This window comes from Psammomys obesus, unplaced genomic scaffold, assembly GCF_907164565.1.
Source record: "Psammomys obesus unplaced genomic scaffold, mPsaObe1.curated_primary_1811, whole genome shotgun sequence".
Lineage (NCBI taxonomy): Eukaryota > Metazoa > Chordata > Mammalia > Rodentia > Muridae > Psammomys > Psammomys obesus.
Window position 1 is genome coordinate 145,152 of NW_026591450.1, and position 16,573 is coordinate 161,724.

Consider the following 16,573-nt stretch of genomic DNA (forward strand, 5'->3'; position numbering starts at 1 on the left):
ACACGCAACATCCCTGTCAACGTTTCCGGGGACTCGCATGCCGTGGATGGGCATGGTTCTTCTAAATGCTTTTGATGCACAGACGTAAATCCAGTAATGACAGTCACTACTACTTACTAGTTATCTTTTTAAATTGTATGTGTATGTGTGTTGAGCCTGCATATACGTCGATGAACCACAGGCAGGGTTAACAGATGGTTGTGAGCCACCATGTGGGTACACAAAATCGAACTTGGGTCCTCTGGAAGAACAGGTAGTGCTCTTAACCGTCAAGCCATCTCTCCATCCCCTACCTGCCATTTCTTATGGGCTAGGCTGTGTGCTGACTTACTCATCTGTATGACCTTATATTTCCTACCAGTCTTGATGCATTTTACAGAGGAGGAACTAAAGCTTTTAGCACACGTATGTGCCAAGTCCCACTCTCAGCCACAACTTAGGCCCACCTCCACCAACGGCAGACAGCCCAAGCCAGAAACATTTAAAACTTCACACTGCACGACTTCACAGTTCTTTCCATTTTGGGGGAGGCCATCCTGTCCTTGAGAAACTGTCCTCACCTTTCTCAGGTCTTTCCTCATGCCTCTTGCTGGAATAGGTTTCAGGGTAAAAAGATGAGCCAATGTAAAAGGCAAATTGATCAACATCAGGAGGGTCGTGAGTTCAAGGCTAGCCAGGGCTACTTAGTGAAGACTCTGGTCCATAGATATTTCTTGATCCACAAAGCCATTTGGACACAAGAGCTGTTTGAACTTTTCATGTCAGAGCCCAACACTTTTCGGTACAGGTAAGTTTTAACCCAAATAAAACAAAAACACACATGGCTTTCCAGTTTCTTCAAACTGGTTGTTTGGCTTTACTATTGCCTGCTCCTTAATTTAAGGGCATCCCAGTCCTTCAAAGCACATCTCTCTTGGGTGGGGCATTTTAAAATCCAAAATTGAAGTCTGTGCCCTGGGATCATGCTTTACGGCAGGTTCAAGGTTGCCCTTCAGTCATCCAGACTGCCTTGCAAGCCTGCGGTTCTATTCAAGGCAAGTGAAGCAGAGGTGTGGCTAAGGCATATACCAAGACACTTGTAGAGCAATGCCAGCCACTTTTTTCAGAACCTGAGACTTCTGAGACATAGGCATGCCATAAAATTGCAACTGTGTAAAGAGTGATGAGTGTGAAGAGATAAGCACTGCTGGGCTTACCTCTGAGCCATAACCTTTGGAAACAGGCTTAATCCAAAGGTGAATGGGATGCTCTGACCTGCCCCTGTGGGGTGACTCAGAAAATGACAGTCACAACAGAGGCGCTGGCCTCTGTCTTCTATTTATTTCAGCTATACACCCAGGCAGGTGGGTTCTGCAACGTTGAGGGCGCTGTCCTGATTGCCTGACCCATGCATGGCTAGTTCCTATTTGACAAAGGTGAGAAAGGAGCTTACGTGGCATTCAGTAAAGGCAAATGAATCAATTCCAGGCAATCCTGTCTATTGGCAGGAAACCCCAAACACGACCTTAAAATGACAGATCCGAATATCAGCAACATTTTCCTAAATAAGCCATTTGTCACTCCTGCCTTCATTGTTACACTGAGATTAAGTTCAGCATTCCTCTCCGAGGCCCGAGGCCATTATCTTCCCGCAGGTAAAAGAGGATGGGCCGCTGAAGACTGGCCTAAGTATAATCTAAGGTCCGAGCCTCCAGGAGTGATAGTCACTGTCATTTGCCTTCTAGCTGGGACGGGGGTTCTTGACCAGGAAGGAGAGCTCTCTGCCTACTGTCTGAATCCCCTCTGCAAGGACTCAGCTAATAACTGACAGCTGAGTCAGCTAATAACCAATAACTCGGTATGTATAACCTGAGCTGAGAAATCAAGACAAGTCAGAGGAAAACAGAACCACTGTTCAGAGAGCGTAGTGTATGTTATAAACTACTGAGTGGAGCGAGGCTGGGGGTGTTGAGAGAACCCATTTACTAAGCACCTTAAGTACCTGTGTGTGCAGTTTCTGGAGACAATAGCAGCAAAGACACAACAAAGACCAACTACGTGAGATCATGTGCTCTGGGCTCATTTGCTCTAGTCTGGCTCCTAGGGAAACTACAGAAGCTGCAGGGTCTAAAGAATAAACCAGGCATAGGGCACAAAGCCAAAATGCAAACGCTATCTAGGCGCAAGAGGGGAACTTTTTAAAGAATTAATTTTTTTGGAGTGAGCAGAGACTGAATTCCAAGGCCTTGTGCGTTCCAGGCAAACGCTCTACTTCTGTGCCACATTGGCATCCTGTCATTGAAGTTTGTTTGCTTTTTTCTTTCTTTTGCTTGTTTGTTTGCTTTTTAATAATTTTTTGTTTTATGTGCTTTGGTGTCTTGCCTGCATGTATGTCTATATGAAGGTGTCAGATACCCCGGAACTGGGGTCACAGATGGTTGTGAGCTGCCATGTGAGTGCTGGGAATTGAATCAGGATCTTCTGGAAGAGCACCTAGTGCTCTTAACCTCTGGGTCACCCCTCCAGCCCTTGCTTGTTTTTTGAGACAAGGTTTTGCTATGAGGCTCAGGTAGCCCTCTAGCTTGAAATCTCCTGCGTAACTGAGATCCTAATAGGTATATATCATCACAGCTACGAAAAAAAAAATGAGCAGAAGGTGGTTCATAGTTCTGACATGCTATTCTCATCTCTAAGAAAGTGTTCTTTCAAGCTGTTTCTTTATCTTGGGAAAAACAAACAAACAACAGCTAGAAAGCAAGGCTTCAAATACTAGAGTTAGTCAAAGCCCATCAGCTGAAGGTTAGGCCAGCTCTGAGGCAGCCCCTTAAGACTGGACTGGGGATGAAAGGCTCCAGCAGCAGAGTGAATAAAATAGTATAGCTCAATAGGAAATCACATTTCTTAAGCTATCACTGTGAATCTTACGTTTGGCTCTCTACCTTCAAAGTATAAATTTTGTCATATCTCTGAATGTCAGAGTAACTTTCCTTTAATTAATTATTCTAATGCCAGGAGAACGAGCTGTTTTCTCCCTATCGGTCCAAGCCACCCCCTTTGCTTTGCCACGTGATCACAGGGGTGCAATTCTGGCAATGTGAATCACCTGTGTTTCAGTCCTCTGTTTCAGAGATTACTAAGAAGTGAAAAATGCACAACCAGCCTTAGGAATGCTGGCATCCAATGGCCATGGGGCAGCCAACAGCGGAAAGCTGGCGTGAATGACACAGCTGGTTCTCTCTGCTCTCAGCTTCAGCTTATCCGAGCACCAAGGAAAATGAAAGCTCGAACTGGCCTTGGGAGCAGGCTAACGGGCGTGGAATTGGGTAACTAGACCAAGGAAGCCGGGAGCACTAGCATGACCGAGCGTTTGCCATCCTGATAAAACTTGCTTCTGACCTGCACTCCATGTTGAATGGAAACACGAAATATTTTTTAACTTCTCTGGACACGATAAAAATGTTGCCACCTATGGTGTTCCACGGTGAGAATCAGAGCAAAACACAAATGGAAGATGAGGGGCGGGGGTGGGGTGGTAAATTTTGTTACTTGCTCATTTATCCTTGGGAAAGCCGTTTGGCCATGTTTCCCATGCTGCTGAGGTTCCCAGGGATTTGAAGGGGCCACGGTTCTGCGCAGAAGCATTTGGAAATGCTTGCAGCGGCTCTTGCACCCCGGCTGCCTGGTTAATACCATACCACTCCCAGAGAGACGAATCTCCTGATGGAGAATGCTCACTCTCATGAGCCAGCTGTCGCTTACAGTAGAGCTCATTAATCTCCTGCCCTCACCCGAGTGGCACTGTGCGCACATTTGCTTTCACTGCCGGTGGATCCGGCGAGATGCAGACCTGATTCTGACATGCACACTCCCCATCCGCCGGTCCTCCAGCAAGCACGCTGTATGCGGTGGAAATTCACATGTCTGTCCTACTTTTAAGAGTAAGCACAGAAGGCAAGAGGAGATAAACATTCAAACACACTGATGGGAGGTTCCGGCTGAGTGACTTTACATTATTTTTCACCAAGGGTAATAGTTTCCATGACTATTTAGAAAACCAGATGTGTTACATCTCTTCCCCTTTTCAGAGCATTTCTATGCACTCCTGGGAAATGCTCACCACACAATCTGAGTGAGCAGGTTTCTATGTAAGTATTGGTTGGAGCCAATCACAGACACTTCAGACAACTGACAATACCTCTTTTCAAACCAATAAAATGCCTACATTTTAAAGCTTTATTCATAATTTGTAATGTTCTAGTTTCTAACCAGATTGCTGCTGGAAAACTTATTCCATGACCTCAAATCTCCCCAGGGATTCCGGCACACTGACGCACTTCCTGATGACTGTGAGGAGAGGCTCCTTTTAAAGTTATTATCTCCGTCCTGAGTCATACTGCTCGGGGAAAATGAAGGTGGGTGGGTACAGACAACTGTTCTGAATTGTGTATGAAGAGAAAGTGGTGAGAGAGACCCACATATCCCCTTAGCCTGCGCTCCAAATAGCACCAGTAGCCCTGTTTTCTTGTTGGAATCTGCACCGACGTCCTGGTGACAGCTATCTCCCACTTGATGCACACAACTGGGCAGAGATGACAGGTGAAAATGGAGAGGCAGCTGCAGAGGGCACTGCAGGGGTCATCCAGAATGGCTGAGGCTGGAAGGCAGGGCTGTGCCCAGTGCCCACACCTGCACCCGTCACCCAGCAAGCAGGCAGTCAGGGTGGAGACCCCAGGCTTTCTGTTGGGACCCTCTGGGAAGCCAAGGAGGCTCAAAACGTACTCAGAGATCTCTCGGGATTGCAAGTCTCCAAATGAAATACAGACGCCACTTTGTTATAGAAATGCAAAATAAATAAACAAAAATGTTTATGTGGGTTTGGAAGGAGCTTGCTTTCAGGGTTTCTGTCTAAACATTTAATAACATTTAATCCTCACTTCTCTTTATACTCACTGTGATTTTCTTTCCCAAAGTATCGCCATGCCTTTGTATTTGGGTATGTGTTTCAAGTGGCCAAAGAGAAACTCCAAATACTTCGTGCATGATGGGAAGTTAAACAAATACTTCTAGATTTTTTTTTTCTTGTAAACTATGTTACCAATGTAGTGCTGTTGGCAATGACTATTCTGTTAAATAGTAACTAAAACACCCTGCAAAGTTGCTACCTCGCTACAATGAAGTCAAATATTCTCTCTTCTCAGAGTCTGTGCATTAATTTCTTCTTTCTGAGACCAATTTTCTGGTCACATATGCAATAGAGCTGATCTTACTATGGTCCTAAGTTATGGGTTAACTGAGACTTGATGGGCTGACACTGGAGTGAAAGGCTGAACAGCACGGCAGCTAGTAACATTCCAGCTACCTCAACTCTCTCCCTAATACTTACAGGTAGTCAGAGTCAGGGGAGGACTTTTCTGCAGCCAGGGACATCAGCATTTGGAATAAGATGATGCATACAGACTCCCTCCTGGGTGTAGAGAATGCTGGGTTAGAGCGAGGCACCCACCTGCCTGTTGAGTGGTCCCCCATCTGCAGCCGGCAACCGTGATCCACGTTCACTTGTCTGTCCCGGCGACTGTGGGCCATGCTCTCCCAGGGGAAGGCCGCAGCTTCGGTCGGAATCCTCTTGGTCGGCTCCTGCCGTCTGGTGACTGCCCTGGACTTCAAGCTCAGCAAGTCCATGCGCACTGTCTGCATGTTCACTCTGAAACCAGCAGACACGAGGATCAAAGCTTCGCCTGTGTTCTTCTGCTCTACAGACCAACTTTCCACCTGACTCATGAGAATCGTCAAGGGGAGCCTTCAACTCCTGGTCTCCCACAAGCCTCCTCCTCACACGGGAGCACTGTGTGGCCTGACCGGGCAAGCATTCACCTTCCCTAAGTCTTTTCCCTAAGAGGCTCATCTTACTGCACTTCTTTCATTTAAGCGGCATGGGACAGACGCTCATTTTATTAGAAAAGATTAACGAAGAGTTTTATTTATTTATTTATTTTGTAAATTGTGACTGCTTTTGCTCACAGCGGCAGTTTTATAAATGAGGATGAGGAGGAATTCCAGTGTGCTGATCAACAAGAAACCTCACAGCCACAGGATAACTTGGGATGACATGTGCTGTTCACTGGAGTTAAAAGTACAATAAAGGCCTCAGCAGCTCAGAGGCCCCCAGTTCTCACAGCGCGGGAGCAGCTAAGTAGCTTGTGTGGCTGCACAGGCGGCCCAGAAAGCAAGCCTCGGGGTCAGGACATGCAAAGCCACAGGGCACTCAATCGGCAGTAAAAAGTGGGTCACTGCCAAGTACAGTGGCCCATACCTGCAATCTCAGCAACTAGCAGGCTGAGGTATAAGACTCTTGAGTTCAAGACTATCCTCGGCTACATACAAAGATCCTATTTCAAAAACAAAAACCCAACGGGCAGAATAGATAGTTCAGAGGCTAAGAGTATGATCTGCTCTGGCACAGAGGGACCTGGGTTTAGTTCCCAGTACTCACATGGCGACTGACAATTATCTTGTAACTCTAGTTCCAGGGGGATCCGACACCTGCTTCTGGGTGCTGCAGGCACCAGGCACACACGTGGTACATAGACATACGTACAGGCAACACATTTGTATACCAACCAAACAAAAACTAAACAGAAGGCAACAAACCCTGCTCTCTTAACTAGGAATTTGGACACACGGGGTAAACATACCCAAATGCCAGAGGTGACAAAGGGACCTGTGTGAGGATTAGAAGGAACCGCATAAAGCTGGAGAAATGGGCTTCAGCGTGTGAGAATGTGTAAGGACAGGAAACATTTGTGCACCGGCTTTTATAAACCAGCGAGCTTGAATGAGACCGTGAAGACCCCAAGGTGATGACTTTAAAGATTCACACCCATCCACAACAAAGAGGATGTGAGCAAAACTGTTCCAGGGTGGAATTAAAGACGGGGACGTTCTTAGAACCAAGCCCGGGTGCAGAACTCAGCTCGTTTTTGTGCATGCCCGGACAGGCCATTCTGTTTCTGCAGCTTGGGCCAATATTGGAAGATAAATAAAAAACAGGAAGACACAGTGGGTGAGACAGTGGTGTGTGGGTACCAGGCATGAGACAGATGCAAATTAAGTGGCCTGCATGGGGGGGGAGGCGTTACCTCCGCCAAGTCCTCTCCTCCCTCCTCCATCTGCTTCCCTTGTCGCCAGTGCTTCAGCAGCCACCTGAGCTTGACATAGAAGAGGAAAATGTTCTGCTTCAAGGACCGGAGCTCCTGCTGCAGCAGATTCTTCTCGTCACTCCAGGTTCGCTTGTGAAGGGTGTTCTGCAAGGCCAGGCTGTGCATTTCCAGCTCTTTCCAACGCAAGGCATACAGGTGGTCCTCCTCCATCTTGAACAGAATCAAGAAGAAGCTGTGAAAAGCAGCTGGGCCCTGTGCCGTCCAAACCCAACCAAGGTTCTCTAGAGCAGCCTACTGTCCAATCTTGATGGCGTGCACACACAGGATATGAAACATAGGTATCCTTGTAAGTTTGGGGTGACTAATAACCTGATGCACAAAACCTCATGAATTTTTGTGGTTTAGAAGCAAGTGCTGTTTCAGAGGAAGGCATTGCAGCCTTCTTCACTGCTAGTCTCTCAGTGCTTTATAGAAATGTCTAGTTCCCCATCAGGAAAACGTTACCGGGGCGCATGGCTTGTGACTGACTCAGGTGCCACTCAAGGGGACCCTGTTTCCCCTGGGTGCCTGTGCTTGGCCCACAAGGGTCTTTACAATGGCAGAGAGGAAAATAATTACAAATCTACCTCGTCCTTCCTTCCTGAGGTTTCCGGCTTCTCTCAAGCCCTGGTTGAGAATACTGAGACAATGGAAAGCTATGGAAAACTACAGCAGTTGGGCCAGGGGAAGACAAAACAAAACAAAAACAACAACTCTTCCTGAGCATAAAGGACTCAACTGCGTACACCAGTCAGCAAATATGATAGCCAGTTTCCATACTTTAGGCCTATTCAATGTGATGGCTGCTTAGGGAAACAAAACCATCATTAAGGAATTACCCATCTCCATCTCTGTATTCAGTTCCTGGGATTTTTTTTCTTTTTTAAGATGGGGGGTCTCACTATATCCCTCAGATGGCCCTCCTACTCTTGGGTTAAAAGCAAATCTCTTGCCTCACCCTTCAAGGTAGCTGGGATCATGTTCACAGGCCACCACACCTGGCTAAGCCCTTTTTTAAAACAACACAAAACAAACAAACAAACAAACAAAAACATATGGAGCTCTTCCAAGCAGGAAGCAATTGCCATGTGTCAGTGCTAACCAAAGGGGTGCAAACAAAGTCTTACTTTGCAGAGAAAGGCTCAAGGATAGCCTTCAGTGTAGTGGAAGTGACACTGGAAACCAATGGCTTCTGAACCATACTGACACGAGGGTTACAATGGCAGCCCTACCACTGCCTTTTGACTTCACACTTAGACCAAAAGCCAAGGAAGTGGTTTTCCCTGTAAACCACTGGATTATTTCTCATAAACCACTTGAATATAACCACGGCTGCCCGGTGGAGACAGCTATACAGCCAATGTGCTAAGTGAAGGCTGATACCTTCTGCAAAGGTCCACGTGGCCGTGCAGTGTGGCTGCATTGGCTACTGCCGTGACACCTGCTCTACACTGGATTTCAAGCTGGAAGAGGAGGAAACATCACTAATTTAGTCACTACCTCAAGTCTTCAGAGTTGTAATGCTGGTTATTCCCAAAAGGACATGACGGCATGGAGGGAGAATGGCCTGATGCCTTGGAGATCCAGCCCCGCATCTGCTCACTGTGCTGTCCCAACACCCTGCATCTCCTGCCTCCACGATGCTGTGGAAAGGTGTGGACACTCAGGGAGATGGACCCGTAGGTGCTCTACGGTCCCCTCGGCAGCACCCTGTCCAGACCCTAGGGACCTGTGGACTTCTCTCCACACCTGTCTGCTTTCTTTGTTTGGGTCCATTAGGTGCCTCTAGAGCACAAAGCTTGGCCTTTCCCTACGTAACAAGCTAAAAGGACAGTATCTCCTCCTCTGATGACTGTTCAACGAAACTCCTTTACTGTAAGCCCAGTGTGCACACCAGGGACTCTGCCACTGTGTCCCCAGCATCTCCAGTGATAACCTTGCCTTCCAAATCGTTTCTCAGAGCAATGCAAATGCCTGCGTGCATGTACATGCATGTGTTTGTGCATGTGCCACATTGGGGGAGAGGGGGCATTTCTCTCGTATGCAATTTTTCTTCTCTCCTTGGTAACAATACGCGAAATTCACATCCACAGGAGATGTCTGGAAAGGATATTTTGGAGAACACAGCAAGAGACACTTAGGAGTCTGGCATTTAGTTCTGCCCTTTGTACACTGCAAGGCATAGCTGACACTCTCTTCATCAGCCTGTGACCCACTCAGATCCTTTTGGCCTCAGTCACCACAGAGGTATATGCCCTACAGTACATATTCCTGGCCCAAACAAATTCTTGAATATACCAAATGATTCATTTTGCATAGTGTATGTGTTTGGAGCATCAAGGGATAGATATATCATCCAACACCAATTGCTCTGCTTTGTTTCTGTTCGAAGCTACCAATGTCCTCCAAGAACAAGCACAAGGGGAGAAGAAGAGCCAGGACAATTCTGCATCTAGATATCTGCTCACAGCTTAATTAGATTCGAGATGGCAGGGCAGTGTCTTTGGAGGCCCAGGGCAGGAGTACTTGGATCTGAAACCCCTTGGTGGGTAAAGGATAATTAGCCTGTTACATGTAATTTTAAAAATATCTACAAGTTAATCAGGCCAGAGCTCAATTAGTGGCAGCTTTTTTGAAGACAACAGTTTAGGGTGAGCAGATGTTTCTACCAGAAAACTCCCTTCACAATGACAGACACACTGGTTTCATTCAAAGCCCTTGTTTCGTGTTAGTTTGCTGGCATCGTTGCAGGAAAGCTCAATGAGACCTGAAGATTTTCCTGAAACTACGTTTCTCCCTTTCCAACGCTTTGTTTTCTGTGGTTTGATATTTGTTGGCCAATCACGGTCCAAACATAGTAATTAGGAAATCCCCGAAATAGCTAAGTCATCCATTTGAAATAGTGTTTACCGCAGTGTACTGTTATAATGGTTTTATTGTATGGTTAGTTATTGCTTGTTCCTCTCTCCTATGCCTGATTCGCAAGTTAAACAGTTCGGGAACAGACAGCAGATGAGAGGTTTGGTACTGTCTGTAGCTTCAAAGCCACGCTGGAATGTTCGAGAAGGGCCAGCCGGTGGATCAGGAGAGGCAACATGACTGCCAAGTGTGCTGTGGAGGAGAAAGGCCTGCGGGTATTGGCGCTTGCATGCAACAGACAGCGTTACTTTAAAATGCGTCACGGCACTGCTCCTGAGGGGCTCTCTAGCACTCGAGCAGGTGTGCTGAATCCTCACGAAATATTTACCTTACGGATCTTGTTTGTGTACGTCTCTGTCTCCTCCTGATGCAGTCTGGCCGCCTGCGCGAGCTGGCCCTGTAGCTCTTCTACCGACACACTCTGCTCAGGTAAAACGGGGGAGCCCCTGAGCTGATTGGCAGGATAAAGCAAGGGTTTAGTGGAAGTGAGAACTCTGCCTCAGGTGAGGACGCAGGACACACATCTGTACAAAGTAACACACACGGGGGACGGGGGGGGGGGGGACACAGCACATCGGCTGCAGCAGTGGAGTGACCACGGCGACCTCCCCTGGGGTTTCTCTCACAGGGGAGCCCCTGACGTTCCGGGCTGTATCTCTTTTATGTAGGACATGGGGCAGGTAGGTGGGGACCTTTAACCACAACAACCACAAACCAGGCTGAGAGGAAAAAAAAGCCAAGAAGGCTCTCTGCCACCACACAGCGTTTTGTGGCTTACACATTTAGGCAGGAGTCAGCCTCCTAGGTTCAATTCTTGGAGCCATCTGGGGTCTTTCTAGGTTGCTTAACTAATCTGTCCATATGCTTACTGGAGATTGTCCTGCCTCACCGAGGGCCTTTCTTTAATCCCACAGCATGGGGTCGCCGCAGGTGGGGCTCCTTTCCAGAGCAGACACTTGTTTCTAAGTTTCTCTGTACCATATCCAGGAATCACATAACTCTATGAATACTAAACTTCAGCCTAGGGATAGGTCAAGGAATCTGTACTGTCATTGTTATTGATGAAGCTTATACTTTATGGCCAAATGGCCAAAGACAGATTAATCACTACTACTCAACGAATGTTTCACTAAAATTGGAGGCACCATTAAATGTTAAGCAAACCATTTACTCATTTTAGAAATCATTAAGTAGCAAGTTTGTGCTACTTAAGGTAGGTGGTAAAAAAAAAAAGAGAGAGAGAGAGAGACGGGGTCTCTCTACATAGCCCTGGCTGTCTTCAAACTCTCTATGCATTCCAGGCTAGCTTCCTGCCTCTGCCTCTCAGATTAAAGGAGTGTGGCACTACACTAGCCTGGGCAAAGTGATTTTGAAAACTGGGAACTAGAGTGGACTATTGTAATACAGACATATTATCTCACCAGCTCCTTCTGCCTGTCTTTTACTGATTTCTACTTCCCACCAGGGAACTGGCTCTTCTGGATGCTGCCATTACTTAGCTTGGCATTCGGTGAAGACCACACCTTCAGGAGAGAAAATACAGAACTCTAAAGGGAAGAGCTCCTCCTTTTTACAGAGAAAACTGGACACTGGGGGTTTGGTAACTTTACAGTAAACCTTTGGGCACCAAAAGGTTTAAACTCACTGGGCGCGGTGCTGCGTATGTTTAATCATGATACTTGTGAGGCAGGGACAGCTTGAAGGCATTCTTCCTGGCCTACATAGTGAGTTCCAGGACAGCCAGGGTTCCATAGTGAGACTCTATCTCCAAAAACAAAAGCTGGGGTGCAGCTCGGTTGGGTAAAGTTCACCCAACTTTAAGAAACTCAAGAGCAGGGATTATGAAATGTTTCTCTGCTCTGTGACTTGTTGGGCACTGTCATGGATTCTCTTTGAATTTATCACGATGAATAAGTTTAACTACTTTTAAAATGAGTGCCTCCTTCTGTAATAACTCACTCTTTCCTAACGCTTCTCTTACTGCTTACTGTCCATCTGATAATCTAACTTGTTATTCAAAGATCTCAGAGTTGAATCCTCGTGTCTGCCTACTCGTACTCTTTCATGTTATTTTGATGTTTCGTATTTTTATAAATAAAAATTCTTTGCCAGGTTCACACATTATATAATGTATTTTACTCCTATTCATCTCCTAGTCCCCTCTTTTATTCCTTCCCACTCTCTTCTTCACAAAACTTTCTTTTCCAGGCTGGCCACAGACTGAGAGACCTGCCTGCATCTTTCTCCTAAGTACTAGGACTAACTGTGCGCCATCACAGCCGGCTAATCCGCTCAGTTTAACTACGACTGTTGGAATGTGCATGGCTGGAGGGTTATTTGCCTGCTCTAACTTGGTGGGCCTTTTTGAACTGTGCTTGAAGTTCTGCACTGTGAGCTCCTCCTCAATGGGCATTTATTCGATGGTCTTGCATATGACATGTTTGACAGTGTGGGACCACAAGATGATTTTGTGCTTGCCAATGTCAGCATTACAGGCACGATCCTTGGAGATCCTTAGAACAAACTAGTAACATAAGTTCAAATCTTGACCCTGAGTAAGGTTTCTGAGTAAGCTGTGGTTCCTTTTCCTCTCAACCCCACAGCCCGAGCTGGAAGACAGGTTTCTGTTGCTTCACCTCTGCCTATCCAACCTGTAGGCAAAAGTCTCTCTTGCCAGTGCTTGGCCCAGCGCCTTGTCTGCTGTGTGCCTGCATGCCAGCAGAGGTCACCAGATATCACTATAGATGGTTGTGAGTCGCCATGTGGTTGGTGGAAATTGAACTCAGGACCTTTGTAAGAACAGCCAGAACTCTAAACCATTGCTCCAGCCCCAGCTCAGGTGTTTTCTATATGGTTGTTTCAGGAGGCCTGGGTGCTAGCTGCCAACTTCACTTTCCAGTTACACATTGTAGAGTCCAAATGTAAACACCCTCTAGATTTCAATGTATTAGATTCTAGCCAATGCATTGTATTATTAGACACAAAACATTCTAATCAAGTCATTGCTAAGAGAAGTATATAAGATACACTGGAAACAGTACCCAAGACTAAATAAAAAAATTCATTTATGTTTTAGATGTACCTTATACCCATTGTCTGCAGGTGATTTTATACAGTATTTTTAGTAATTCTGTGTGTGATGCTGCACGGTATGGAATTTTCTACTTACGGAATTATGTAAGTACTCAAAGGATTCAGACTTTGGGGCATTTTGGGTTTCAGTTCAGATATTCTCAATTTTATATTAGTTTTAATCTTAATAAATATTTAAAATGTTATAAAGAGATGAGTCTCATTCCTCAGCAGCATCCGATTGATAGCATTCCTTTCTGACTGGTGCAAGGTCAGAGAGAGAGAGTCCTCGAGGTCATCTGAGTGTATCACCGGGGCTGTGGGTTTATTACAGAGAGCACTGCTGTCTGTGCAGACCATGAGCGCTCAGAACTCTGCTCGTTCAAGTTCTCTTTTCATGCACTGATTCTCGTGCTAATGAAATACTAGAACACTTGTGGTCACTCCAGTGTTACAAAGAACAGACTACAAACATAACTGTGTCAAAAACTTCTTCTAGAACGATTCTACTGCCACAAAACTGCGAACAATCACATACACTTAGGGAACATTTCCACACAAAACAAATTTCCTGTAGGAAAAAAAAATAATACTTTTCATTATCACCAAATCCCCAAGGTTTGAATTTTGAAAACCTCCTTTGCTTGCTTATTTTATTTTGATCATAACGACAAATGAACTCATCCGGGTTTTTCTGTGAGCACACACCGGATGCGCCTGTTCTGAGGCTGCTGGGACACCAGCCTTGATGTCATGACCTCCCTTCCACTACGTCAACTCTCAGAAACCCACCGTCCATGACCCTCCCCAACCAGAGGCTGTGTCTCACACTCATCCACATTCCTAACTTTTAACCAGCTCCCGATGAAGCAGCTTGTAGGTCAGTTCAAGGCTTAGTAGGGACAATAAGCAAAACGAGGGTGATCCCTCTTCTGCCCAGCAACCCCACAACCACCTAAGGACCAGCGCTTCATTTCTGGTGACCTCCATTTTGTCCCGGCCACTTTTCCACCACTTCTTTCAACCTCATTATCCGAGGTCCACACATGTACAGATACTTGGCATAGAACCCACGTGGTTTTCCCCGGACTGATATTTCACCGCTGAGACACGAGGCCACACAGATGCTGTGTGCCTCAGTGATTAAAGGATAAAGGGGAGGAGCGAGTAAGAAGAGCCCTTTGAGATCCTGAGGCAGAAACCCGATCCTCTGGGTGCCGGCGTGGTTTCATTTATATATGAAACCCGACCAGTGTCCATGCTTGGCCACTTCTCACTTGGGACTATTTTTAAGGTGCCTTGTACATTCCATGTGAACTGTCCTATACAATGCCTGCTCTTACCATAAGCAAATCTCTTGGCAGATTTAATGGGAAGCATAGGGGCAAAGTCAGGGGAGTCCAGAGCACAGTGGTAGCCTACCACCAGTACATAGACTGGGATGAACACTGGCCCTTTGGTTTGGTTGGTTTTTAGCTGTTAATTTCTGTGCATCTGCATTAGCGAGGTTGCAGGTGTGGATGGGTTCTGACTTCTTTTTTGGAGAACGCTGGCTCAGGCCCATCATTCCTAGGCATCTGAATAGCAGGCTATCTATAGGAGACCTGTTTGCTATCTCCTAAGAGTGGGCTTTTCCTCCTTGCTGTACACAACACTGACACTAGTGTTACTAGCAGTAACCACAGCTTAAACCCAGAAAAAAGAAAAAATCTGATCTTCGAAAGTAGCAACTTGCCCTTTTTCTTCCAGCCTGAACAGCAGCACTGAGGAGGCCAAAGCTACCAATGGCATATCACAAATGGGGCTAGAGGTTCTTCCAATGCCAGGGACCCCTCATCCCTTCCCTCTGAGAACTTAGGACAGAGAGCTAAAGAAGGTTCAGACAAGGGCACATGTTGGCTCGAGGACAGAGCGGTGGGCATTTAAAGGGGGTGCAGGAGGGTGAGACAACTGCCAGAAGGACACATGGCAGCGGCCCGCCAGGCCTCGCTCTGGATCAGTGTCTACACTGGGATTGGAGTGTGTGCATGGCTCGGTGGTGGAGGAGTTGCTTAGCATGCACACGGTCCTGGCTTCAACCCCAGCAAAAGAAAAAAGAAGTGTCCGTGTTTGCTCTACCATTCCACTCCCCCCCACCCCGTTCCCCAATGACTGGAGTCTGTGTGAGTCTTCAATCCAGAGCACCTCTGTGGTCAGGATGCCCTGCTAACTCTTAGGGGCTCCATGCTGTCTCCAGGACCAGCAGGGAATTGAGGGAGTTGTACACTGGGAGGCTTTTCTTGCTCCTTGGAATTTCCCATTGTACAGTCCTTTAGCATAATGTAATATTGCAGCCAGCAAGGCTATGGGAGTGACATACCAAACCAGGACAGCCAGCCTCCCTGGCTGGGACCCTACAAGGGAGGACTCGTCTGACAAAAGGGAAAAAGCACAGCAGGATCAAAGTTAATTAAAATTTTAAAAGTGGGTGTGTTTACATACTTGACCCTTTTTGTACTCCATGTGAAATGCCTCTGTGAATAAAAACATCAGAATGAAGGACGTGCGGATCTCACCCCTTCTAGGAAAACAAGTTCCCTTGACCTCGTCTTCATTGTTTTTCTCACTTCCCCCTTTAAAAGGAACTTGAGCAGATATTTAAGAGAATGATGGCGCTTTGGTAGGATAGAGGCCGTTGAATGACAGTGGCTGGAAACATAGCCGTGGAGAGGGTAGGCTCTGGGCTGTCTGCCCCTGCTGTCACAGAACAGTGGGGCAGGCTGAGAGAACTATCCCAGACTCCACAATATGACCAAGTGGCCTAGGAGGGATGAAGAGGAGGGACTTAGGATCATTTCTCTTCCTAGGCTGAAGGTCAGATGTTTCCTCTCGGGCTTTCTGTGTCACCTCCCAGATTTACTCTTCTACCTGGAGACTGACTATCCATTGTATTTGATTTAATTCCGTTTTCCCTATACAACCCTGTGGCCGGTTTCTGAATTCCCTGATGCCTGTGTGCACGAAGCCAGCATCTTGCTATCATGTCAATGTACACAGGACCCAGGAGGGGTCTAGCCGGTGACGAGCTCTGAGGCTTACAGACCTTCCCTAGCCAAGACATGCAAGAACAGCCAGCCTCCTGAGGTGGGGGACACAACTCTCCAATAGTCCATCTCAGGGAGAGGCAGGCTACTGCCACATGCCACAGAACCATGGTTTTCACCCGAACACTGGGAAGGGGCCTGGAACATTCTACCCCTTGTTCTTAAAACTCCACAGCATGTAGTACCCAGAGAGGCAATCCCCATTCACAGCTTAAAGAATCATCTGAGACTCGTCACAGTCACATACAAGCACAGGGGGTGAGCGGAGCATCACTCTCACCCACTTCACAGATGAGAGAACACAGAGCCTTGCTCAGGAGACCA

The 16,573-nt window shown here is 46.8% G+C and overlaps 1 protein-coding gene across 7 annotated transcripts in view; it reads right to left on the reverse strand.

Moving 5' to 3' along the window:
- Mtcl1 (microtubule crosslinking factor 1) overlaps positions 1-16,573 on the reverse strand; it is a 111,695-nt gene that overhangs the window by 25,583 nt on the left and 69,539 nt on the right. For 4 of the 7 annotated variants that reach the window (XM_055610154.1, XM_055610153.1, XM_055610156.1 and 1 more), the window contains 3 exons: positions 10,423-10,545; positions 7,116-7,346; positions 5,483-5,680 (listed from right to left, as the gene is read on the reverse strand). In XM_055610154.1, the coding sequence (XP_055466129.1) occupies positions 5,483-5,680; positions 7,116-7,346; positions 10,423-10,545 (552 nt within the window). The remainder of the gene's footprint in view (positions 1-5,482; positions 5,681-7,115; positions 7,347-10,422; positions 10,546-16,573) is intronic. The other 3 variants (XM_055610157.1, XM_055610152.1, XM_055610159.1) reach the window with 1 other exon arrangement.